Source organism: Notothenia rossii (genome assembly GCF_949606895.1).
Source record: "Notothenia rossii genome assembly, chromosome: 6".
NCBI classification, from domain to species: Eukaryota; Metazoa; Chordata; class Actinopteri; order Perciformes; family Nototheniidae; genus Notothenia; species Notothenia rossii.
Genome location: NC_136909.1, coordinates 74,568,470 through 74,595,693, shown reverse-complemented (window position 1 = coordinate 74,595,693; position 27,224 = coordinate 74,568,470). Strand labels below are relative to the sequence as shown.

The 27,224-nt window shown below is 42.5% G+C and overlaps 1 protein-coding gene and 1 long non-coding RNA gene across 3 annotated transcripts in view; both read right to left on the bottom strand.

Annotated features, from left to right (window-relative positions):
• Window positions 1–1,816, bottom strand: part of LOC307044189 — a 68,323-nt gene extending 66,507 nt beyond the window's left edge. Inside the window, exon 1 of the long non-coding RNA XR_013809560.1 lies at window positions 1,762–1,816. This is a non-coding gene — a long non-coding RNA (uncharacterized lncRNA). The remainder of the gene's footprint in view (window positions 1–1,761) is intronic.
• Window positions 1,817–19,277: 17,461 nt separating this feature from the next.
• Window positions 19,278–27,022, bottom strand: chst3a (carbohydrate (chondroitin 6) sulfotransferase 3a). Of its 2 annotated transcripts, none has more exons than XM_079690453.1 (4): window positions 26,570–27,022; window positions 23,718–23,883; window positions 22,669–23,238; window positions 19,278–22,040 (listed from the first exon to the last, which is right to left on the bottom strand). In XM_079690453.1, the coding sequence occupies exons 2-4, from the start codon at window positions 23,861–23,863 to the stop codon at window positions 21,344–21,346; spliced, it is 1,413 nt and encodes a 470-aa protein (XP_079546579.1). In that variant the 5' UTR covers window positions 23,864–23,883; window positions 26,570–27,022; the 3' UTR covers window positions 19,278–21,343. The 2 variants fall into 2 exon arrangements, with proteins under 2 accessions (XP_079546579.1, XP_079546578.1); XM_079690452.1 differs by having other exon boundaries at window positions 22,669–23,220.
• Window positions 27,023–27,224: the final 202 nt, after the last annotated feature.

Here is a 27,224-nt window from a genome sequence, read left to right as displayed (position 1 = left end):
TTCATTTTTTTTCTCTTTATCAAAGAACACTTCACTTGATAGCCTTGAACCGAGGGCCCTTCTCTCCCGCAGTGGAGCCCACCCAGCAGCTCTGTCTCACCGTATCAACCTGTTTGCTGAAAGAAGGAAAAGGAGCTCACAAAATGAAGAGTGTGTGTGTGTGTGTGTGTGTGTGTGTGTGTGTGTGTGTGTGTGTGTGTGTGTGTGTGTGTGTGTGTGTGTGTGTGTGTGTATGTGTGTGTGTGTGTGTGTGTGTGTGTGTGTGTGTGTGTGTGTGTGTGTGTGTGTGTGTGTCTGTCTGTCTGTCTGTGTGTGTGTCTGTCTGTCTGTCTGTGTGTGAGTATCAGGGAAAGATATGATTTGTTTCTACCTCAAGACGTAAATCTTTCTGCTCCTTCTGTTAAACTCAGAAGTGTAACAGAAGAAAATACAAAATATTCAAAAACATTACAAAACTATACTAAAATAGGTAATGCAGGCATGCTTTGATTTTTTGAACTTTGGTCTTTTGTTCCTTGCTGGTGTTTTCTTGGTTTGTGGAAACGAGAGGGTCCCACTTGACAGTCATTGCTCAAAGATGACCTGCCTCTGGTAAATGCAGGCCTCTGCTGCCCCTTAGGGGTGGATTGAAAAAGGAGAATTATAAAGTCCTCTTTTGACTTAAGAATATCATATATTTTAATGACTATTTCCAGTTAAAATTGATGTATTAATTCATTTTATGACAATAATGTTTTTTTTTATTCTGAGTATGAGTAAAAGTGTAGTTCTTGAGCTTTCTGTCAGCTCCCAGCCTTTTTTTGTGTGTGTGCGCTGCAGATCTAATCCCATTAGTGCTGCTGATCTCGGGCCTCTGGATCTATCGTGTCTTTATCAAAACTGCTTCATGCTTTGTTTGTTGAACTCCAAACTGTAGTTATTTGCAGCAGAAGAAAACAATCTTGTTTCCAGGTTGTATATAAAACAAAAACAAAGCAAACATACCCTTAGGCTTGTTGCAAACCTCTCTTCACAGTTCAATTTGTGTTTTAAGCTGAACAACTGTTTTCATATGATTCTTGAAGAAATCTTTAAGCATTATACCCGTACAACCACAAAGGTTAATATGTAGTACTCGGATTATGTAGAGCCAATACCGCCTCCTGGACATGAGCAAAAAAAGATGATGTATTTGCCTCTTTATCAAATATAGCCTCATGGTAATACGATTTGTGGCTATGCTTACCTGAAATTAAATGTCAATGGCATTGCAATTGTACAAAAATAATAACCTCCCATTAGGAAATTAAATCAGGAATGTAATGAAGAAGGTAATACAATTTACCTATTGTGAAATAATGTCTTCCTCAAATGGAATTATAATTAACATGAACTATATTCTGAATCTATTTCCCCCTCTTCCCCAATGTAATCTTTGCATTCATGAGTTTCATTAAAATGATAAAAAACTTAAATGAGATTTTCTTCAGCAGAATATAACCTTATTATGATGCCACATTAGAAGATGTATTTATAGAAAGGGAATTATTAAGGATCGTTTGAAAGTATAACATTTGTCTAAGTGGAGGAGAAAGTATTTCCTGGGAAACTACTTAACAATAATGCATAAACACAGGGTCTGTATGTCTAAGATGGTCTTGTTTTTTGTTGATAAGATATATATTTGCTCTCTGGTCTGATCTGGGAATATTTCTGATGAAAACTTAACCAGTATACAGATAGCTGAGACGCTCCCAAAGAAAACAAAGAAAAGGTCTGCACCTGAATGATTGGAGCCATGGTGCAGTTATGTCCTGGGAAAAAGTGTCCAGACCAATTGAGACAAGGGGCTGGCAACTGGAGGAGTGGGAGTTCAGGTATTTGAGGGAATAATTTATGAGAAAGGTTAAAAGTCATTAACCTCCAATTAAGTGCTGTGGCTACAGCAGTGTGAGTGACATCATGGTTTTGAATGAAGCCCAGAAGAAGTTTTCCTTGGCTTGCCTTACTCTCTGAGAGAACAGTTTTAATTAGATTAATCATTATACAATTTAAAAAGTAGATGTATTACTTTGATAGAAAATGTATATTCACCACATAATTCAGTGAAGAAATGTATTTTTATTTTCTTAAGTACTTCATCATCCGAGATCAGATCAAATGTTGTGTTGCGTATTGTAATAGGATAACATTTCCATTTGTCTCGTTTAAGGAAGAGATTATAACCAAACGGAAGGCCATGGGAATGTCATTATATCCTAAGGTGTTAAGTCCCTTTTTGTGAGAATTAGTACATGCACTTAACCTTCAATCCCCATCCACAGCCCCTTTGGGCTTGTTACCTAAGAAATATGTCTCCTCTTTCTCTTCTCCATGAGGTTCCCCCTGAAACTTGTCAACGAGACAATGCGGAAGGAAGTAAGAGATAAAGTTTCCGGGTTCTCTTTCTGTGCAATGTTTATTTGCTGTGTCAAGGATTGAGAGATTACACTGTTTCTACGCAGTAAGGGAGGAATCTGTTCAAGCATTTCCTCAGGCTAAAAACATCACTTGAAGAGGCGAAGGGGGATTACTGACACCTGCATTAGGAACCAAGATCCTGACTAGAGCCCATTTGCTGTGAGTAGGGAGTCATCATTAATCATTTCTTTTAAGTGTGGAGAGGCTTTATTTTGGGATTGGGATAGGAGAAACTTGGCCAGTACAGCATTACATCGCTTTTCTTTTCTTTATGTGAACAGTTGTGGATACATCTTCTCAAAAAACACTGAAATCCTTAGCGGGATATAAACCTCAGCTTTATCTGAACTTTTGTGTATGTTTAATGTATGTTACATTAAATAAATTAAATATAGCTAAGGATTTAAAACCTCAACTGTTATGTATCCAATTATCCATATTAGCTTAATTTATAAAGACAAGCTAAATGAAAAACGTAAAGTAAAATAGACATTACTATACTAATACTTATACTCACATATTCTGTTGAATGTGAAAATAAAGCTCAGTTTTGATTAATAATAATCTGTCTCATGTTTGTGTAAAAGATCTAAATCAATGCACATACAGCACAATTTGGCATTATGTATGACATATTGGCAGACATTTAATAAATATATGCATGCTTATTAGTCATCACCTGTCCTTTGTATTGCATCTACAGACACCCACTCAGAGGCAGTGGGGATGGTAACACTAACCCTCAGGCTGTCAACAGTGTGATTGATCACCAGCAGATAAACATCAGATCGACGAGAGAACAGGACAGACATTGATCCCCAGAGGAAGAGAGGACTTGTCACACACCAGCATACACAAACGTCAGTGAAACATCTGTCAAAATACCACAACGACAGAGAACTGTACCTCTGTGACTAACATGGGAACCCGCAGACAGCTGTCAGATGTTTTGGATGCTGGTTGATGACCAGAGAGTACAATTCGTTTCCATTACTTAACTATACTGTCCAAAGAGTGAAAAAGTTTGGAGAGAGTACACAAACTGGCACGGAAATTCTCGCTGCTTGAAATGATCTTCACATGCGTAGACAAACAGACAATTAGTCTTTATGTATTTCCTGCAGGACAGCAAACATGAACTCCTCCTGCCCTGAGGCACACCAAACAACAGAAGAGGGTGAAGTATTCCCTGTTGTTCGTTTTGGCCGCCATAAAGAATCCCCTTTGGCAGTATTGTCCCAAAAAGGCCGGAAAACAAAGTAAGAAATGTGTGTGTTTTAACAAAACGTCAATCAGAACAGGTCACATGGAGCTCTCTCACCTGGCTGGGCCCATATGTTTTCCTGTCATTAGCTACAGACCTCATGCGATGCTGTACTTAAGAACAGAGAAAGAGAGGGAAGGAAAATGAATGAGAAGTGAATGGTCAGTCTGACAAAAGGGGGCCAGTCTTGCGTCGACAGGAAGAAAAGCATTAGCAGCCTTTATGTGCATGGCGGCGGATTTCCGTGTGCTACACTGTCAGTGTTTTTTCCCCTTAATTAAAACAGTCACAAGTTTCATTGAGCGGTGAATCAAAGGGTGGCTAGTGCTACACCATAAAGCAGACTCAACTCTGTAACCCTGTGTGTGTGTGTGTGTGTGTGTGTGTGTGTGTGTGTGTGTGTGTGTGTGTGTGTGTGTGTGTGTGTGTGTGTGTGTGTGTGTGTGTGTGTGTGTGTGTGTGTGTGTGTGTGTGTGTGTCAGACTCAAGCACACACAGTAGCCGGGATGGAGGGGATTTAGGCTGTGCTCGTTCCCATGGTCAGTCACTCAGAATTGGTCATTACTGTCCTGCCTGGAGACGAAAACACAGCGATTAAGAATTACTTAGAGGCAAACATGACCGTTTTAAAGCGCCGACCCGAAAGCCTATGCCTTCAAAGACAGGAACTTTTGTAGTTTGCTTTAATTTGTAGATGTCGAATAAATCATATTCAATAAAGTTGCATATATAGGCTGCCAAGGAAGGTGATGTTTGATACATAATATGCTAATCATCCAAAGATAGTGGTATGATCCAATTTAAAATGTTATTACTAAGTAGTAATTTTAACTCATCCCACAGTGAACCAGAGCAGGCTTCTCCAATGACAAACCTCGCCATCTCTCAGCAGAATTACAGAGCAGGACAATAGCAGACTCAACTGAAGGAAGGGAAAACGCTTGCTCCACTTTGGTCAGTGTATGGGATCTCCTCTCTGCTGCTTTGTCATACTTGGTCTCTGGATCAGGAGAGCACCTGATCCCTGACGGCCTAATGACCCAACAGTTTCCGCACCATTTCATTTCCTTGATGCTGAAGGGTCAAACCTGCACCTACGATCATTCCCTCATCAATTATAAATCAAGCCAGTGTTTGGACAATTAAAAATGCAACATTATTTTTTCACTCCCACCACAAGACAAGCCCTTTGGTTTTGATGGAGCAGGGTGGGATTCCCCTCTCGTGTTCTCTTCAAGGGATAGTGAAATGTATTATTAATTATGTAGGCAGGATACATAATGGTAGAAATTGCTAACCATGGCTCGTGCAACTCAAGAAGGTTAGACTAGCAAACTGATTGACAGCGGGGTGCAGAGGAGACGACACAGTATAAGGTAACGCTGACGTCTATAGAGTCTTCTGCATGGGTTATCTGTGGGCTGAACATGGGGGGTACACGCATCATTCAGGACAGACGTGTACCGAAGAGCTTTATAAAAGGAAAAAGTGATGTCATGCTATTGCTATTTCATTGCATTCGAGCACAGAGGTTTGGTAAATCTATACCACAACCAACTTTACAACAACAACATTGCATGCAACTAAATAATACTTTTCCAAATAGCATGTCATGAAAAGGCATCAATAGCGTGTCATGATAAGGCTGCAATAGCGTGATAAAAGAAACAGTTTTGGAGCTAGCATGATACAATTTTAATGAAGACAGGGGTAGCAGCAGTGATGGGATTGTATTGTCTGACAGAGCTGACATTCCGAGTGAGTTTTAATCCCCAACTCTGGCACATCAGATAGAGCTTTCCTATGGGGCTCGGCGTCTGGAAGAAATTCAGCTGCACACTGTTACCTTTTGTTTCATGTCAGTCTAACATCACCTGGCTGACTCGGGGAGGTTCACTGAGAGATTAAAGAGTGAATAGGAGGCTAGTATTACTTAGTGGATGGCATAATATCATATGATATCAATTTCTGTTGAGGATGCAGCTGCTATCATGTTACTTTGCTTTGTTTTACACGTTGGATTACAATAATGAGACATCAAACATTTGAATACTGTTTGATAGATTCTAAATGTGAAAAAGTCATGCAAACAAAGAAAACTACTGAATGTCTCAAGTCAGTTTAAGATATTTATTCCTAGTTCAAATAAACTATGTGCACCACTAATACATTGGATTCTTTGTATTAATTTCAATTAAATACGTCTGAATATATGTGTTTAAGTATGTAATGTTGCTATGGATATATATTTGATCTTTCTAATCTGCTATATGCACTTTATTTGAACACACTAATATTCTGAATAAATACATATTTGTAATTGCACCAATCTGTGTATGTGTGTCTATGGTTTGGTCAGGTATAAACCCCCAGTATTGCAGGGGAAAAAAAATTCATTTCAGATGTACTGTATATCTCGTATTTTTCCTGACATTTATGCCACTTAACATTTCAAGTTTGACAAAAGTGTGCACCTGATGACCCCACTACAGTAAACACCAAAACAACAAAAAGGTTTTGAAGGGGATGTTTTGTTTCACTAATCTGCTACGCCATTAGTACACAAGGGTAGTGCCAAAGACATACAAACTAAAGTCTAAAAGATCAACAGACAACCTTTACGAGGTCCGTACATTTTCGATGTAATTTCAAGGCATAAAAGCAGTGAGTAAACACAAAAATGGGGTTAACAGTGTAGTGAGCGTCTGTGCCGTTTGTTGTCACTCCACTCTCTGTCACAATGATGGAGTGTCTGTCCGACATGTGCTGTGATTTCCCTGACCCCATTGTATTCAAACAACACAGGCTCCTCACACAGGAAGAGCACAGGAAACAATTGTACAGGTGAGTCTGGAAGCATTTTGCCTCAAGGGCTGCCCACCTGTCAGTTAAAAGGTGTGTGTGTGTGTGTGTGTGTGTGTGTGTGTGTGTGTGTTTGCGTGTGTGTGTGTGTGCGTGTGTGTATGTGCGTGTGTGTATGTGTGTGTGTGTTCGTGTGTGTGTTCGTGTGTGTGTGTGTGTGTGTGTGTGTGTGTGTGTGTGTGTGTGTGTGTGTGTGTGTGTGTGTGTGTGTGTGTGTGTGTGTGTGTGTGTGTGTGTGTGTGTGTGTGTCTATATTTCAGCTACCATCTTATTTATTGGCCGCGATTTATATTGGTGCTTCCCCACTAGAGGGTGTCCACCACTCTCTGGGCAGATTATGCTTTTGAACTGATGGAAACTCATCTAGTAATGTACTCTCCCTTCTACGTGTGCTCTACAATGTTCTCTGCTATAAAAAACATAATATGTTAAATATTAGGATGTCTTTTGCCAGTTCACACAACAGTGCCTCAATCATTTCCCCTTGTCTTTATCGGTCTTGCAGATGTTTTGTTGTTCAACAATCCTCAAGAGGGATTGCTCTATACCGTCCAAGATTAGTAAGTAAGGGGACATGTGTGTTAAGTCGAGCCTTGCCTGGCTGTCATTATTTGCGGATTAGTGATGGCCTGCACCCTCTTTGATGTGGACATCTTTCACACTTCCGTCCTATTGAGCTCTAAAGACGCGGTAAGGGGAACAGAGAGGACAACAATGAATGAATTGGAGAAGAACAGACATAAGCAGGAGTCGTTTCCCGCTTTGTCTCGAGCTGCAGGAAAACTTCCTGTAATTACCGCTGCACATATGAGCAATCACCTGAGAGAGGCCCCACACACATGCAAATGTGCATATGCTCACATGCATAGAACATACATAAATGTATTTCTACACTGTACACACTCAAATGATTTCACACACACACAACAGAGACTTTATGATAATGTGTGTTTTACTGCCCTCTGCAGGACAGACAGAAAAGGAATATCCCATCTTTTTGTTGACCATTGTGTACCCTTTAGATGTCACAAGTGGTATCTTTAACTACAGCAGTACAGTACATTCCCCTGCATAGGTTTCTGGTCTTAGTTTAAGACATTGATTTTCATAAGTGGATTCATTTTTGCAAAGGCAGCATATCTGTGCATGGGCAGCTTGTGGCTGAGTGGAGCCCCCTTACAGAGGCAAACACAAGGCCTCTTTCAGGCAGAGTGACTCCAGAGGCATATGAGGGCACTCAGTGTTCCACCCCGACCACAGGATTTATTTACCTTCCAGTAAGGGGCAGCCAGTAAGACGAGATGGAGTGTGCTTAAAGAAAAGATAGGTGTGTGTGTGTTTGCTCGAGGGGTGGAGAGCTGGAATGAAATAGCATAGGGATTGTGGGGCACTAAATAACTTAAGATAGAAAGTGGATGTCATGATCCCAGAAAAAAGGTTTTTCAAAAGCAGACACACCCAAAGCATACACAAAAAACATTCCACTTTGGGTGGAAAGACAAAAATGTTTTCCAAAACAATAATTACCTATCCAAACCACCTACTGTGAGACGACTGGGGATGTTTAAGAGAGGAGGAACATGGATGAGAGCCAAAAAAGCTCGATAAGGGGGAGTGGGTTTCCTGTTTCCTCAACCCCTCCTTTCCCTTCCCTTATATAGCACAAGTGGAGTCATTGAATGTATGTGTAGACAGTGCGTGCATCTGTTAGTTACTTAGTGTAGTAGTTTTATGGCATGACAGGTCTAAACCAGTGTCACCCTTGAAGCAAAGAGTGCCAAATTGTACTATCAACTAAAGTGAGGTAGTCATATCTATAAGGGGCAGCAGAACTGTCCACTTATTCATCAGTTGATTTTACAGAGTAAAAACGTAGTTTAGTAGCCACAAAATTATTGGTGTGTGTTTTCAAACAAGATAAATGCATTCTGGAAAATTCCAACCTTCTTTCATTAAAACATGATTTCAGCGTGGACTACACCATGATTATTAAGTTACAATTATAGTTTTAACTAAAATTGGTGGAAGACATAGTATTTGAAGAACACTCTTCCCATAAGATGATTATTTGTGTGTCAATAACTCACCTAGTGTTACTTTGAATTCGTGAAGACAACTTGGTTTTTCCTGGCATGCCATCACGGTTAATGAAGTATCAAAACACGGCCAATTGTTGATAAATTGAAGTTCAGGAGGGCTGTTTAACATCAGCAATATTTTAAACGTCCATTTTCAACTTTCACACGAATCGGGCAGTGTATTCTTATTCTAATATATACAGTCGTATACTTATAACTTCCACAAACACATGCATTTTTGCCGAAACCTTGCTATTTTGAAACACTTCCGCATAAATAGACACGTGCCTGCGCAGACGTCGTCCGAAGAACAATCTTGACGCCGTTTTCGTGAAAGTCTCATGGCCAAATTGCTCAAATGTATGTCATGGGGACAATATGGGCAGGTTTGTTAAATCAGTAAGAACCAAGATTGATCCACATGATCATATAAATATAATTTATAGAGAAGAGGGCTCCAATATTAATACATGTACATTATATAGTTTAAACACACGGGTTGCGTTCGAATAGTCCATTTAGCTTAGGAACCTTCCTAACCGAGTGAAATTACCCAGAAGTTCCTCAGTGGCAGCCATGATAAGTGCCGTTCGAATCCTCTAGAATGATAGGAAAGGAGGTTTCAAACTTCCTTTATAACCTCCTTTAGCTTAGGAACCACTGGACCTCCCTAACCGAAAGGAGAGGAGAAAATGCTGCCCCACAATGCCTTGCAGCCGCAGCATTTGACGTCACACAACAGTCGGCCATTCACGGACACAAACGATTATGACGGAGAAATTATATCATGAAAGTTACGTTGCTTATCAAGCATTTTAAAACGTATGTGGTAAGTTGCCAAAGTGCTTTGTTTTGAACGTTCATCAGTATTTTAATCAAAAAGAGAAATATGAACGTTAGTTTTTACTGAAATGATCAAATAAAGTCAACATTTCACTGAGCTGTGTGGTTTGTTCAACTTTTAAAAGATGTTTGAATGGTAATATACACAGTGATAGGTGTTAAAGACTAACGTTTATAATAAATACATTTGTATTGATTTTAAGATATTTTCATAGTTCATACAATCATACGTATTGGGATCATTTGTATTAATGTGGACCGGAGGGAGAGGGTGACGAGCATAAGTTTCACTTTCATTTTTTATTTCAATTCCACTTTTGGTCATGAAGAATATGTTTCTCTGTTGTTCATAAAGCATAAAGCAACAGCATCAGAGCACGGTGCAGAGTCTCTAGATGAGTCCGTCGTTCTTATTAAACATCCATGTTGTAGTCCGTTGTATAGAAAACTGTAGTTTCCATAGTTTCCCCACAGCAGCAGACGCACACAATGACGTCCGCTGGCGCATCATAAACACGTCGGATAGTGAAAGTGCATTTCAGATTCTCTAAAGTACCGCAGTCTCTTCTCCTAAGTCCTTTTGAATTTTCCTATCCACTATCCCTTAACCCTGTGACGTTTCACTCAGAGGTCAAGGAATAGGAGATAGGGTTAGAACTTAGGAGCTGATTTTTAAACTATCCGAACGCAACCATGGAATAGATTAGAAAGAATAAAACCTTTGGATGTAGACATTTCAATTTAGCTCAAATTCAATTTATAGCATTGGCAAAAAATCAATAACTAATTTATTTTGGAAAAATGTGATGTTTGAAGCATCGCCTATATATATATTGGTTTGAAGTGATCAAGTATTAGTCAATAAATATAAGTAGAGCCCAACTTCAATCTGTGATCACGACTTTCACTCCCATTTTTTTTTTATTAGTAAAACTAAGACATAATGGATGTTAGTGAACTTTACATTTACTGGTTTCTAGGTTATGAAAAACCAAGTTACGGTTTCATCTGATTGTAATACTGCTCTTTTGTATTTTTTGTTGTTGAAATGTATTAAATGCATGGATGTAGTTGGGTATGTCCAGTTCAGCTTTTTGTTCAACAAAAGTTTTACCAATGGAAACTGAGCGAATAGGTCATCATCATTTAGAATCCTTCAAAACTTCCACTTAGCGTGACATTTACAACTGGGCGGTCATGGATCAGGGTGTTAATTCATTGTAAACAAACTTGGTTTGGTCATTCTTTTCCACAAAAATATTTGTATCCTAAGAGCCAAACAAACATGTTCTCCATGAAAAGTTGCAAAACATTGACATAGCCATTTAAAAAAATCATAATGTTGCTTCTTATAAACTTAAAAAACTCTTGTGGTTAAAAACAACAGGAAACTTGAGACTTGGGCCTCTCTCTTATCACCAGGACTTTTCTTAATTTTCCGGATGGCAACATCTGCTATGTTGCTATGGGGATATTAGGCATCAGGGAAACAATCTAGGGTAAAATCAGATTGACCAACAGCTGTGAACTCTGAAGTGCTTTCTCTCAGTTTGGGCGTTAAACAGACAGAAAGAATGCAGACATGAATGGGCTCCCTGTTTCTGCCTTTTTTCTCCGGTTATTCCCACTCCGCCTTTGGGGGATCCCTGGCAACCGCATGCATGCATTTGGATGTGGAGCTAGACTTGGAGAATTCAAGTGAGTCCACAAACCCACCTACATCAATGCTCGTTTCATCCACGTAAAATTATGAAATTATACAGTATATGACACTAGATCTTCAGGATACCGAATAAATTGCATTAAATGTAAATGTATACGCTAATGGAACATCAGCAGCATTGACCCCTTGTGTTTAAACAAACAAAAAGTAAATTTCTAAAGACATAATTTGGTTATTATTAGGTCTATAAAACGGCTCACTTAGCGTGACTAGAAATAGACAAAACTATAGGTTACTTACGTAACCGCAGTTCTCAGAGTAACATGAAGTGAGATGTGTCACTATAGGATGCGCCTCAACGCGTATGCAAACAGAAGCATCAATCTCATTACGCCAATCCTGATTGGCTGGTGATCTTGAAGTCGACGTCAGGGAATCCACCCACCCTTTAAGTAGCTTGCGCTACGTCGCAGCGTCATTCAAAATAAGCACCTCTTCTCGCTTCGCCTTAGCAAGAAGGGCCGTCTGGTGAGACATCTCACTTCATATTACTCTGAGAACTGGGGTTACGTAAGTATAACCTATAGTTCTCATTCATAACACTCTGTTCGATGTCTCACTCTGGGATATTGAAACTCCCGTATTTCTAGACATGCTTATCTCGAAAATCACCAAAACAACCAGAACTTAACAGGTAGAACCCTGTCTCAACACAGGGCCCAGCACTGCGCAGGCCACACTTGGAGCAGAGACATCTAGCCTGTAAAAGCGGACAAAAGTGAGCGGTGAGGACCAGCTCGCTGCTGCACAAATGTCTTGGATGGAAACACCCTTGAACAAAGCCCAGGATGTAGCCAGTCCATGAGTAGAATGAGCACGCAGGCCCGTTGGTGCCTACAAACCCTGACTCGTATAAGCCAGAGCAATCGCTTCCACAATCCAGTGGGAGAGCCGTTGCCTGGTAACAGGCTTGCCCTTATGAGGGTTAGCCCAGGATACAAAGAGTTGGTCATTGCATCGAAACTCTTTTGACCTGTCCATATAGGTGCGTAAAGCACGGACTGGGCACAGCAAATTTGGCCGCTGTTCCTCAGAGGAACACAGTGGCGGAGGAAATGCCTCAATGTCAATGGGGGTACATGAGCCAACCACCTTAGGTACAAAGGCAGGGTTGGGCTTCAGCAGCACTCTTGTTTGCCCCGGGGCAAACTGAGTCCATGAAGGATGTACAGAGAGCGCATGAATGTCACTGACTCGCTTGGCAGATGCCAGGGCCAGTAACAGCACTGTCTTCAGTGACAGGTGTTTCATGTCAGCTTCTTCCAGGGGTTCAAATGGAGGTCGAGTGAGCCCATCTAAAATCACTGCCAAGTCCCATAAGGGCACCAGTGACCTGGAAACAGGGAGGAGCCTGCGAGCCCCTTTCATAAAACGGCAGACCAAGGGATGGTGGCTAGTCGTCTTTCCCTCAAAGCCCACGTGGCATACAGCAAGAGCAGCCAGGTACACTTTGATCGTAGAGAAAGCTCTGTGTTTATCAATCAGGTCCTGTAGAAATGATAGAATCACCCCGACAGGACATTGAAAAGAGATGTGTCCCTTTTGAAGGCACCACTCCTCAAACACCCTCCAGTTAGTCATAGAGGGACCTGGTGGAGGAAGCTCTTGCACTCTGAATAGTGTTTATCACCTTCTGAGGGAGTCCCACTGTATTCAGGTTATACCACTCACGGGCCAGGCCCATAGTGCCAAGCGCTCTGGGTGTGGGTGAAAAATCGTCCCCCCCACCTGAGACAGTATGTCCCTGCGTAGCGGGAGCTACCACGGCTGCCCGCACAGCAGCTGATATATCTCCGCCAGCCAGTACATTGCAGGCCAGTGTGGGGCTATTAGGATCAGTGTGTGGTATTGTTCTCTCACTCTGGCCAGAGTTGGGGGTATCAGAGCCAGGGGTGGGAACGCGTACAGAAGGACCGGAGGCCAAAAGTGCGCGAGCGCGTCCACGCCTAACGGTGCGTTTAGATCGCGCATTGAAAAGAACAGCTGATATTGGGCGTTTTCTTTTGATGCGAACAGATCCACCGCGGCCCGGCCATAACGCACCCACAGCTGACTCACAATTATTGGATGTAGAGTCCAGTCTGCATATAGTGGTGCACCTCTGGACAGCAGATCTGCCCCGAGGTTCATCACTCCTGGTACGTGCGTCGCTCTCAGAGAGAGGAGACGTCCGCAGCTCCATAAGATCAGTTTGCGTGCCAGCATGTGTAACTGGAGAGAATGCAAAGCCCCTTGGCAGTTTATATACGATATTGTGGTCGTGTTGTCTGTCCTCACGAGGACATGATGTCCTCTGAGAAAAGGCAGAAAGCGTTTCAGGGTGAGGAACACCGCTAAAAGCTCCAGATAATTTATGTGTGACCGTTGGAGGTCTCTGCTCCAGAGACCCCTCACAGGTCGACCTTCGTATATACCCCCCCAGCGTGTCAGACATGCGTCTGTGGTGACCACCTTTCGCGATAGGACAGCACCCATAGGCACGCCCCGTACTAGAAAAGTCGGGTGCAGCCAGTGGCGCAGTGCCATTACGCATTTCATAGTGACCATCACTCTCCGCGCGCCATGACGCACGGGGTCCAGTCTGAGGGCAGCTACCCAGCGCTGAAACTCCCTCATGTGTAAGCGTCCCAGTCGTACCACCAGGATGGCTGACGCCATGAGCCCCAGTAACCGCAGACATGATCTGAAGAGAACATATTTGCGTGGCTGGAAATGAGCGAGGCAAGCCCTGAAGGCTTTCACTCTCCCTGCTGACAGGCGGGCTGTAAAGGGCACCAAATTCAGGCGTAGGCCCAGGAAGAGTACAGTCTGGGCTGGGGACAACATGCTCTTTTCTGTGTTTATTACGAAACCCAGGTCGAGCAGGTGTTTTACGAGGACATTCGTCTGCGTAATAGCCTCTTGCTCCAACTGTGCGAGAAGGAGCCAATCTTCCAGATAAGTTGCCAGGCGAATACCCTGTTGTCTTAACGGGGCTATCGCTAGGCCTGTCACGATAATTAATTTTGTTGGACGATAAATTTTTATGGAAATTATTGCGATAAACGATAATATTGTCGGCGCCGTTTTAAGACCATTTTAGACATAATGATAATATATAATAATAATTCAAGTACATCCTTTCAAACATAACTTTTTATTGAACATTCAACATTGCAAATGAAATGTGAAATAATATTAAAATATATAAATTATATATAATAAATAAAACAAATTAATTAAATTATAATAAATTAATTAAATCACACACAACCAAAACAATAAAAAAAAAACAGAGCTCTCTCTCTCTATATATATATATATATACATAAATAAATAAATAAATAAATATGAGCACACATTATCTCACAAGCAAAAAAAACCTCCTTAAAACAACAGTCAAGTGTACAGTCCAATGTCAAACACCCAGATGCCTCAACAGGCCATATCCAAATCTGTTTTTCTAAGTTTTCGAGCAAGGAACACCAACATGTTTGCATTGTCGGGCGGGGGCTCTCCATCTCCAGCTGCCGTGTTTGCTCCCAGCTGGGAAAACGGAATGGGGTGGTTGTGTTTTAGGTGGTTTAAAATGCGTGGTATTGCCTGCTTTTGTCGCTACCTTTTTTAAACCAATGCAACACATCGCCCGGCTCATTCAAGTCCATAGGTTCGCCTCGTTGATTTGGTTTGAATCCAAAATACTGCCACACCGGAGAATCGAGATGTGTAGTTAGGTTTTGTAACCAATTCCATTTCAATTAAATTCCCCGCGAGTAAGTCACACGTTGTCTCCCGCTTGTCGCTATATTATTAATTTGGCTGCTACGCTGCTGCACGTGCACGCGGAGTGTCCTGACCTGGCTGTGTGTCAGCCCCGCCCCTCACAGCGCGCCTGGCAGCCACAGCGCTCCAGGCTAAAATGCTGGTCACATCTTTATGTAAACGGCAATTTATCGAGCTCAGAAAAGTTATCGAGTCCATTTTTATTTATCGTACGATAAGTCAATTTATCAATTATCGCGACAGGCCTAGCTATCGCGGCTTCCGTACACCGTACAAACACTCGTGGGCTGAGAGACAGACCGAAGGGAAGTACTCTGTACTCGTAACAGACACCCTAAAGGCAAACCTCAGATATTTCCTGTGTGGATAATATACTGGGATGTGGAAAAACGCGTCTTTCAGGTCGACTGATGTGAACCAATCGTTTTAGCGCACGAGAGGCAACAGAGGGGTGAGCATTCTGAATTTGTATCTTTTGAGATATTTGTTCAGAGCCCTCAAATCTAGTATAGGCGAATTCCGTTCCCTCCCCGTTTGGGAACGAGGAAATACTTGGAATAAAAGCCGCTCTGACTCCGTTCGGAGGGTATTATAGATAGAGCCTTCTTTTCTAGTAGCGAGAGAATCTCTTGCTCCAGAATATGAGCCGACTCTCCCCGGGCTTGCGAATGCAGAATGCCCGAAAAGTGAGGGGGGGTGACAGCGAATTGGAGTCTGTAGCCCCGTGCTATTGTCTTGAAAACCGAAGCAGAATCTGTGAGCATCCCCCACTTTTCGCTTCTCAAAGCGAGTGGAGATGTCACATCCCTGTCGTCTGCCCTCTGTGTCTTTATTTGTTGTGTTATGGGGCCCTCTAGTGTCTGAACATGGTGGTACCCCAGGTTGACAAGCCCGGTCGACACTGCGCATGCGCGTGGCGGTGATGTATTCACAGCCCCGTCCATCGTCCGCCTTCTGAGAGAGGCAGCAGCCAGTCTTAGAAGGGGGGTAGACGTCAGACTGTTTATTGTTTTTATTGTTTTTCTTTTCATTTTTATTGACTGCGCCCTTGGCTTTAAGCCTGGAAACGACAGTGGAAAATGATTTATAAAGAAACAATAGTGATGACATGTGTTTGTGTGACATAAACGAGCAGCGGAGCTTGCTGTCTTTGATGTTAAGTCCATTTCCCTCATGGTGCGAACTTGAGGATGACGTTCTGACATCACTCGAGGCGGCGAGAAGATGGGGGGATGGTTGCACCCCGACAACACATGAGCATCTAACACTGGACCGTGTTCTGGAGCTGGAGAACAGGGAACTTCCAGCTCTTTTATCGAGGAGAGGAGAGGAGGCTGTCAGGCCGCCCTTTTCTATTTCCTCGTCTGGTGGCTGAAAGTCTGGACCGACTGTGCCTGAGCGGCTGCTGCCGGAACCGGAGACTTTCTTGGCCAGCTCGTCCTCGCCTCGTGTCTGGGCTGGAGACCCGGGGCGGGCTGTGGCCTCTGCTGTTTCGGGATCTTGAAACGGGCAGGACATGAGGCACCCTGAGCGAAGGACTGCCGCGGGGCCGTTGAAGGCGGCTGCTGGACCCTTCGGGGAAGACAAAGCTGGAGAGCCTCATCCTCCTTCTTTTTGGATTCACACCGCTGCTGCATCGAAGCTAGAGCGGAGCCAAATATGCCCTCGGGAACAATAGGCATGTCCAAGACGTTCTCTTTTTCCCGGTCTGGAAGGTTCGTCAGGTTAAGCCACCTGGCTCTCTCCTGTACCACCATTATCCCCAGGGCTTTGCCCGTGGCTTGGACTGCACAGCGCTGCACACGGAGGCAAATGTCCGTGATCGCTGCGATTTTGTCCCACACGGCAGGCTCAGGTTTGTTCGTCATGTCCTCGCAGAGCTCCGACTGGTAGGCGGTCAGCAGCGAAGAGACGTTGAGCGCCCTGGCGGACAAAGTTGCGGCTTTATAGGCTCGTTCGGTCATTGCTGACTGGAAGCGGTCTGCCTTTGCCGGTAGCGTGGGGTCCATGCTCGGCGCCGAAGCCAGCCGCGGTTGGAGGTGGGCTGCCACCAGCGGCTCCATGGGCGGCATGTGGAGCAGGCCGAGCTTCTCCATGCCGTCACAGTCCAAAGAGGAGGCACCCTGGATTGGGGCCTTGTTGCTGAAAGGGCGGTCTCTACACGAGACCGACACCTCGTCCAGCATCTCTGGAAAGACTGGGAGAAGCTGCCTCTTCATCCTCGCTGCTTGGGGCAAGTTCTTCCCCTCTTAGCGAGATCTGGAGGTCTCCTTGGCCACTTCAGGCCAGGGGATGTCCAGCCTGGACGCAGCGTGTTGGCACACGGCCTGCAAGTCCATAATGAGGCAGGGGGAAGCTGGTGTGCTTTCGCCCCGGCGGAGCGGACATCGCTCCGGCTTGGCAGACTGGGCAGATGAAACGAAGATGTCGTCTTCGTGCTCATCCGAATCGGATAAGAAGAACTCAGAGGCATCCTCTTCATCCTCCTCCATATAATCCAGCTCTAGGACATCCTCTGCGGGTGGAACCACGGTGAGGTCCAGTTGGGAGCCCCAGCTCGACACAGCGCGGGGCTCCGCTCTCGCGGCTCTTGCCGCCACCGGGCCCCAGCCTGACACGGCACGGGGCTCCGATTCGGCGGCTACCGCCGTTGTTGAGCCCCTGCCTAACACAGCGCGGGGCTCAATCTCCGCGGCGGTCGCCACCATGTCCTGATTGCCGGCCGGCGAATCAACGGACATGAAGGGGTCCTGTCCTGACAGGCTAGCTTGGCGCGCTAGCCGTCGGCGGAGGCTCTTGATGGTAAAGCGGGCACAATGCCCGCACGAACCGGGGGTATCGATAGCTTCCTGGGCGTGTTCCAGCCCAAGGCAGGACGAGCAGACCTGGTGTGAGTCCGTGCCCGAGATCTTAAACCCGCAGCCGCAGAGCCGAGCCTCCGAGCCTCCGACTCCTCTGGTGTGAGGGAGAGAAGGGTCCATCCTCGTTTGCCGGGGTGTCGGTGCAGAGGGACAAGCTAGTAACAGGTATGTTACCGAAAAAAATCCAACCTTATCGTTATTCCGAAAGGAAAAAAACAAAACAAAACACAAGTCTCATAAAAGGCATTTAAATGACCCCTTCGCGAAAAATGCTAACGGACATTGGCACAGAACTCAAGATAAAAGTACCCTTATTACTTATCGTAGCTGCACATACAAGATATCCGATTAAAGCTGAGGTTCCACAGATTATTTAGGTATATAGTATCATCACGGAGTGATCCGAACTTGCGACATGGGAAGCAAACACAGACATCACAACACGTACCTTTACGGAGCTTCTAGGGAGATCGTCTCACCATAGCTGTCAATCTGATCAAAAGACGTGTTCAATGGCATTAAAACGAGAAAAAACGCTGCTGAATCGGTTAATCCATAGGTTGATAAAGTTTCTGGGCAATCATTTGTCTTATTTATAATCCATAATTCAATTTGTATGTAAAAATCGGAGTGCAAAAGTTAGCTACTAATGGTAGCCACCAGAGTGGCTGCTGCTTCCGGTCTAGGCTATGCGGCAGTCTAACACACACACATGACCAAATAAGGACTATGTGGGAGCTCCCCTTGATTCCATTGGCTCTGACGGTTAGAAAGAGATGTCACATGTCAAAATCCAGCAAGGGGAGCCAGAGATATGAAAAATCCACCCAAATGGCCCCAGAAGAGTTTTTTTTTTGTGCTAAATCTGTCTAAAAAGGTCAAATATCACTTTTTTTGCATCAATCTTGATACAGGGTACTTATTATATGTTGAATTTTGGATTCCTAAAGCTTTTAGTCTACTAACCCATCATCCAAGATTAGTTTTCACTATAAGTACAACATATTTTTGGGACGGACACTATAATTTACAGTTTTTTACCATGTTCAATCTGAATTTTCTTTAAAATAAAAAACATCTATATTGAATCTGACTTTTTCTACATCCAACTGACGGGTTTATCATTACTTTGAGAAAAAATATTATTAATTTAACCCTTTTAGAAGGGAAGATATGGTCATTTGTTCTGGGAATGTCATTTTCGAGCCTGAAACCTGAAAAACAGGCTCGGGGTTTAATTAAAAAAGCTATAACCATAACACATCATTATGTAATCCTTCAATTGATAGCACTGTGTTTTTGTAGGCCTATTGGTCACTAACTGCACGTCCAGACCAGGATTGTCCTCTCACCTTGCTCTTTAACCTCTGACTAAGAGACCATAAACATTTACAACATGTTTGTTTTCCAGGGTGTCATCTCTAGACACAACAGCAACATCTGATTGATCATCAGCATTATTTTGGATCCTTGAAGAAAGGAGTGAGAAATCATCTTATTGTGACAGAAGCAGCCCTTGCACATGAAAGAACATAATGATGTCTCTATTGCTTCAAACCATTTTACAACAAGAAATAACTTTAATCACTTTTTCAATAGAAGAAACTCTGCCATTTGCATGTGTGTGATACATTTCTCCATGCTTAAACATAATCTGTGCTTTCTTCTGCATCAGCAATATGACTGTAACTTAGATGTAATACACAGACAGCAATTTATTATAGAAAAACACAAATTTGACATCCTATGACACTGCTTTTCTTCCAGAGGCAGACTTGCTCTGCTATAAGTCACAGAAATGAGGCCTTGTGACTTGACTCCAGTTTTGACTTGACAAGCGTTGCTTAACCACACCACTTGAACACATATTTGTAAGGCCAAGCTTTATGCAAAAATCCCCATTAAGAGCTTTAGAAGAAACATGTTCAAATATGGCATTTTATTGTTCCCTTCTGACTCACAACCCTGATCAATAGGTGTTACTTTTCTTTTAAGATACTCAGACTTGCACCAAGACTTGTTTGGAAAAGAATTAAGACTTGACTCATAATTGCTACTATTTATACTACTCTGCTATCGCTGTTCTAATCATTTTCTTCACCATGAACATTCTTTATTCAAGTAGACACGTTCTAAATGAAGGAAGGACTTATTGTTTTAAGGACTGTAAAACATACAGTCACACATAATCGTAATGCCACTCTTGGTATCTGAAGTTGTTGAATAGACTGACTGCGTCCATTATCTCAGCTGCACTTGGTATTTCACAGTATTCCCTTTTGATCAAAAAACTTGCAGTAGTGACTCTGTTCAATTTGAGGCCTGCCTCTCTGTACGTAGGTGTATGTAATGTATTCATAGTTATGTTTTAAACAGTAAGTTATTATGAGCACGCTTCTATATGTACCTCTAAAGCATATCCCTTTCCATAAGCAGCAGAGCAGTTTCAGCCGTGCCTCAGCGAAGCAGAACACAATGCTACCATTGAGCTAGAGCCACAGTGGATACCTTTATATACCATCAAGAGTGACAGTTCACACAGCAGCACCTGGGTTTCACTTAAAGTAAAAGGCCACCTTAAAACAGTTACAATTTTATATTTTTGTTGTGACCATAGCCGTTAACACACATTAAACTCACGACTAAAAAGCCTTTACACTTTTGCAGGTTTTATTCATTCCGGTGATTTTATTTCTCTGACTTGTAAAGTAATTAAAACATCTCTTTGCATAAGAATGTTCCCTGTGTCCTTGAACACATAGGATATCAGTGCAGGAGCTGCTTCGGTTAAATAATACCTAAACTGTGTCCTTAGAGGATAGGAGGCAGCACTGGAAAATGCATTACTGCTGTGAATACTTTCTTTTGGGAAAAATAAAAGTACTTTTTGTGGAGATGTATCAATACTCCTTGTGAAGACACCACAAAATGCCACATTCATTTCACCTGAGTTGGATATGTAAAGCTCTATTAAAGCACACCAGGTCTAAACTAAAGTGATCTATCAGTTGATATATATCAAAATATACATTGAACTAGACAAATGTAAGCACTAGCGTCATGAACTATGAACAGAAACAACTTCTTTCTCAGACACACACATAAAGTTAACACACATCACCATAATTTCCCTTTCGTAGATGATCAACTATCAATAAAATATGACATAATAATCCCTTTCAAGTCAGGCTTGTCATCTAAGCCTTTTTTTAAATTTAAAACTACATTTAAAGCGCCAAGTAAAGCTTAAATACCAGGCCTCTCAGTGAACGCAGAACACAAATAAATACTTCTCTTTCTTAAGTGGCTCGTCATTTGTATTAATGAGGCACATCATTGGTGAGAGTGAATATTATTGTATGGCCAATAGCTTACTGTCCCAAGTAAAACATGTTGTGTCTCCTGGCACCTTTGCATACTAGTTTTGGCCCGTGCAATAATGTCTTTTCCTGGTTTGGATCCATTGCATGAAATGTTTTCCAGATTCTCAGCTTCATTTTTTACCTCTGGATTAAAGAAAGAGCTTCTCTTCGAGTAAACTGATGGACTTATTCATCAGTGTCTTTTCATCATCCACAAACCTGTACCCAAACAGCTCCATTGTGGGTCCACACACCCTCTGCACTACCTGAGCCAGTGTGAAGGGAATGCTGAATCTCCATTTCTCTGCCTGCTCTGATGAGTTCTTCTGGGTGGAATAAATCCCGCTAGCTTCCTGCATGGTCTGTGTGTTCCTCAGGATCCACTCCCGAGCTTGGGGACTGAATGGTATCCCTGTGAACCTGTACATCTCCTCTGCCTTCTGCATGGGGTAGCGGGCAATATCCTCATAGCGCACCAACATGTAGCGTCTCCTCAGCCAGCGAGGTTGGCTCAGTCCCACCTCTGCTGACATCCTAATCTGGTCGCAGTTTGCTTTGAGCCTCTTTACCTCCTCGTCATCTTCGGGCACCTGGCCGTCCTGCGCCCAGGTCTTCCACGTCTGGTACTTCGAAGAGAAAGCCACCATGCGTGATGCCAAGATGGCCCGTGGATCTCGCACAAGCTGGATAATTCTAACGTCCAGACGGCGATCCTCCACTAAAGGCTGCAACGTGTCCAGCTGGCGCACACGGACAGTCTTAACGGCGTGGTGCTGCTTCGAAAGGCAGGAATCAGTTGCAAGGGTCAAGTTCAGCGGCCCACAGCGACGAGTCTTACAGTGAAACCTAAAAAAATAAGGAAGTGGTAGAGATTTGTATGATAAAATATTTTTTCTATGGTTCCAAAGAGAGAGGATTTGTTTCAGGTGACTAGGTTTACAATTACATGGTATGATAACACTTATCATCAAGTAAGTAAAGCATGATTAAGAATGGGCATGGAACTCAGTTGGCTGAATTTGTAAGTATAAAAGATGATCAATGATTCTTTAAAATAAGATCAAAGGTATAAGACAGTGGACATAAAAACGTGAAGGGGTGAGGTCAACCACTAAAAGGACTCACTAAAATGATGTCTTTAAGTGTCTCGTTTTGCAAAACATTACAAGAGTATTGTACATGCAACTACTATGTGCAAACATAAATACATTCAAAGTCAATATTCAGTGAATTCAGCAACTATTGTGTTTTGTTTCAAATGCAGGGATCATACGTCGTATTTAGAGCAATTAATTTACCAAATTGAAGGAAATAAATAAATTCAAGTCAGGGGTAACATAACATAACCTATAATAATTTTACAGTATCTAAATGTAAACTTAAAACTAAACTAATGCCGACATTGTTAAATAAAATACTGCCCCTCCTCCTTTGCAACTGTGTTAAAGTTGAATATCAAGAGGATATACAATACCTTTCAAAAACATATTTGACTACAGGACTGCAGACAGATTCTTCACAGAGGGATAAACTAGACTCTCTGCGGAAAAGAGCCGGGGTGACGTGGTCCTTAGGTGGGGGGGCGATGTACTTCTCAAGGAGAGAGAAATCGCACAGAAAGAGCCCCTGGAGCACATCCCGGTAGATTCCTGACAACACTGTCCCGTTGTTTGACTCTGAGGCCGTGGTCAGCATGCGCTCCACGTGCCACAAAGGCTCAAACAGGTAGAACATGTCCTCCCCGTGTTGGTTGAAAAGTTCCCCAACAAATGAGGAACCTGTCCGTGTTGTAGCCAAAAGTAATATGTGCTTACGGCCACCGCTGAAGCTGTACGTGCCTAAATCATCTAGTTCTTCCTCTTCTTGCTCCTCAGAGAGACTTGAGTTGTACCCAACTGTACCGATGAGTTTAGAGAGCAGCATTTTCAGCATCGTCAGGGAGACATTTTGTGTTGTGTTGCTATAATCCAGTTGAGGCTGTGGGGTCTGCTGTGGTGCCTGCCTCTGGATCAGTTTATCAGAGACTCTGTTGAGACAGAAAGGCCTGATAACTATAAACACATAAGATATGTATTATATTTAGCTGACACATACAGTACATGAAGCCAACTTATGTTTGACTCATAGCAGGAGAATCACAACATTGGTCTAAACACACGTGAAAAGAATAGTTTGATATTATGGGAAACACATTTGTTTGCTTTCTTTTTGAGAGTTATATGTGAAGATCACTATCATGTTTTTGCATTTCATTCAAAGCTACAGGCAGTGGTCAGTTAGCTTAGCTTAGCATAAATAATGTAAACAGGTGGGAGCTGTTAGCTGGGCTTTGTCCAGAAGTAATACAAATATTGCTCATTTCTCAGAGACAGATCAGAACAACAACTGGTATAGCGTGTAATTTTAATATGTTGTCTTGTACTAAACAAAGAAACAAGGAAGCTGTAACATGTTAATCAGTGAGCTCTAGAGGTGTCCGATAAAGTTCTTACATTACAGATTACTGACTCTTTTTTCTCTTACCTTGACAGGATGTTGCTTTCCTTTTCAATGATGACCAGGGCCACGATACAGATGAAGATAATTGCATATTTGGTCTTCATTCTTGAGTTCTGGCTTTGTAATTGGACGTTTAGAGTATAGTCTGTGTGTTGCTCATAGCTTGTCATGCAGAGGCTAAAGCTTCATTCTGCAAAAAGAAAAGGCACTTTAGTTAAGGCAGAGTTTGCAAAATAGATATGATTCTTGGTTTATAATGACATATATCATAATCATGGATATATATATATATACAGCTGATTATGAAGACAAAAACAATGTACTTTCATGAAATCATACAAACATCATGTTGGATTATGCTTTAGAGATAACAAAAGTATAAGACAAATACAAAACAGAAAACTAAATTACATCCCATCTTAGCCCTGAGGAACAAACATAAATTCAGCTAGTGTGTTTATTTAAAACCATCCTTTGCTTTTATCCAAATCCTGATAAATGTTGAGCAGTTTATACAACGCAAAGCTTTTTTAAACTTGGTCGCCTCATTTCTTAGAAACCTCAAAACCTGGTGGGGCTGGGGTGAGGGATAAGGAAGAAGACGGATTGAGGGTGAGGGAGTTAATGTAAACAGTGCGGATTTCACCGACAGCAAACACAGTGGAACTCTTTCACATGGCAGAGGACACAGCCGCTGTATCTTTAACATGAAGCAATTTCAAGAAGTGGGTGTGATGATAAATTGCTCCATCTTCCAGGTAAATTCATCAGTATCATTTTTGTGAATCAGAAGTTTGTCCATATTGTGAAGTCACCATTAAGCGCAAGCCTCAACATGTTGACTGATATGATTTTTTATGATTTCCTGATAAAACAGTTTATAAGGAAAGAGATCTAAGGAAAGTCAGAGCTTGACATTATCATAACTAAATCATCATCAACTGTAGTAGCATCATTCCAATCCTTTGGGTGTATATGGGAGTCTGTGGCTCAGTGGATAGTGTGCTGGACTTTGAATCAGGGGATAGCAAGTTCGAGTCCCACTGCAGTCAACATGTCGTTGTGTCCCTGGGCAAGACAATTCACCCCAAATTGCTCCTGTGGGGATTGTCCACAGTATTGAGTATGTAAGTCGCTTCGGATAAAAGCGTCTAACAAGTGACATGTGATATAATGTATTGCGTTACTGTGCCCGCTTATAGGCTATCATTGGACCTGCACTCATAAATATTAAGGGGGAATCAGTAAAGAAGACAACCCACAATAATGTCACTATATCAGCCCACATGTGGTTTGTTGCTCCACTGAAACCCTTAGGCACAAATGAACTGCTTGGATATAACTTACAACCATGGAGTACAACAGATTTCTTAATTATTATTATTTTGTTGCTGAAAAAGAAATGTAGACTATGCATGCCTACCGTCAACACACACACACACACACCCACCCACCCACCCACACACACACACACACACACACACACACACACACACACACACACACAGATACACATAATTTGGACCTGTCAGGACAGTGAATAATTTCTACAAAGCATATCATTACTGGAAAAAGAAACAGTTTTGTGGAGTGATTGTGTGCTCTGTAAGTAAATATCACCCAATTATCTGAGCTTAATACGCCATAGCCGTCAAACTGTCAGGCTGAAGCACTAGAGCTGAGCACTTTTACATATTCAAGAGTCACTGGAGCGTTGGGCAAATCTGACTATCTGCTCAAGCAGAAACACACATCACTCTGTTTATCATCTCACTACAAATTACATTAATGGCTGCCGTCAAAGCCTTGAAGCAAAATCTCATGGAGACGCTGAAAGCCAAATTCCCACTGAATGCTAAGCTGTTCATCCAGGGGTTTTAGTGTAAACAATGAACTGTCACAGGCAAATACTGAAACCGTTATAATATAGTGTGCTGCCTGTTTACATTTCAATGTGATTGATTGATATTAGTTCGGATGCCATTTGGAAATAAAAAAACATTTCTTTCCTTTCAGATATAGTACTGTATATCTTATATTATCCTCAACTTAATAGCTCTTAACATTTCAAGTTTGACAAATGTGTGCACCTGATAACCTCACTACAGTAAACACCTTTGTTTTCTTAAAACGAAACAACAAAAAGGGTTTGGAGGGGATGTTTTGTTTCACTAATCTGCTACGCCATTGGTACACAAGGGTAGTGCCAAAGACATACAAACTAAAGTCTAAAAGATTCACAAGATGTGTGTGTGTGAAGACAGATAGACAACAAGTGGGCATACTTGGTTCAAGGATGATGAAGATCATATATCAAAGATCATCTATACATAAGCTTCATAATTGCTCTAAATGGACCTTGATGGACGTGTGTGCGTGTGTGTGTGTATTCTATAGCAGTCATTAGGGGGGAGGGGACCTCCAATTCAGGAGCCTTTCCAACACCCCCACAACTGAACCAGAATGATAATGAATACTTCTGCATATTATTTATCTATGATGCCCTGAAACGAGGGTCTTTCAAATGATCACAATCTGAAAAAATGTAAAACCTATATGACCAACTCACATATTCAATAGGAACAAATATTGATTATTTTTGGACTACATGGCAGTATCCTTATTTGGAATCTCCATTATACCTGCATCACACACGGACACACATCACACATGTATGGTTTAGCAGCACAGGGAATAGTGTAAGCCTCAATAGTAATCATTTGTCAGCATGTATGTAGAGCGTTTTTCGGGCATGCATGGCAGCAGGATGTTTACAAGCTTTACCGTGTGCTGGTGGCTCGGTGGGTTATATTTGTTGTTACGCTTTGAGTAATTTCCTGACAAAATGTGGTGATGTTCGCGTAGGATATACAAACCTCAAGCTGATCTCTCTCTCTGCAATCGAGCGAAAACGTCCCGAGTCTTGCGAGAAAGAGTGTCGTCCGCTTCGTAGCATCTTGCTGCATTGTGTCGGACAAGGACACACTGCTTCATTGTATGCTCGGATGCGGGCTGCTCTTCTCTGCCGAATGAATGAGAAGCAGCGCGGAGGCATGGACGTCTTGCAGAAAAACCGACAAAAAGGAGTGCGTAACGGACCGCAAGCGAGGATGATTGTTCATTTAACTTTTGATGTAATGTTGATCAATTAAAAAAAACGTGTTTTGCTATTATTTTGGAGGGTTCCCCCGACTACCTGAAAAGAAATAAGCACCGATTCACCTTAAATAGTTTTTTTGTAGAAAGTATCATATCTCCAAACTTTGTCTCCAACTTTCTCCATGTGCCGGTGCCCACTGTTGGAGCGAGCTGACTGTAGCCACGCTTCACGTCACAACTCTTTTTCCGTGGGACATCCTGTGCTAGCAAGGTCACGTGATCCCCCAAAAGACCCTGCAATTATATATAAAGACCCCACTTGTTTCAGGAAGTGCCGCCAGAATATGAAGTCCATGACACACTGTTGACGTAATTTAAATCACATGTAATTAGATGTTGTGAATTTTGCAGCCTCACATTTAGTTTAACTGA

Bases quoted from the DNA above. Each gene is read 5' to 3' on its own strand.
- chst3a (XM_079690453.1), bottom strand. From the start codon at position 23,863: ATGACAAGCTATGAGCAACACACAGACTATACTCTAAACGTCCAATTA. The intron at 23,239-23,717 runs GTAAGAGAAAAA...TATAGTTATCAG, and splicing joins GAAAGCAACATCCTGTCAAG to GCCTTTCTGTCTCAACAGAG. The intron at 22,041-22,668 runs GTATTGTATATC...TTATTTTTTTAG, and splicing joins GTCAAATATGTTTTTGAAAG to GTTTCACTGTAAGACTCGTC.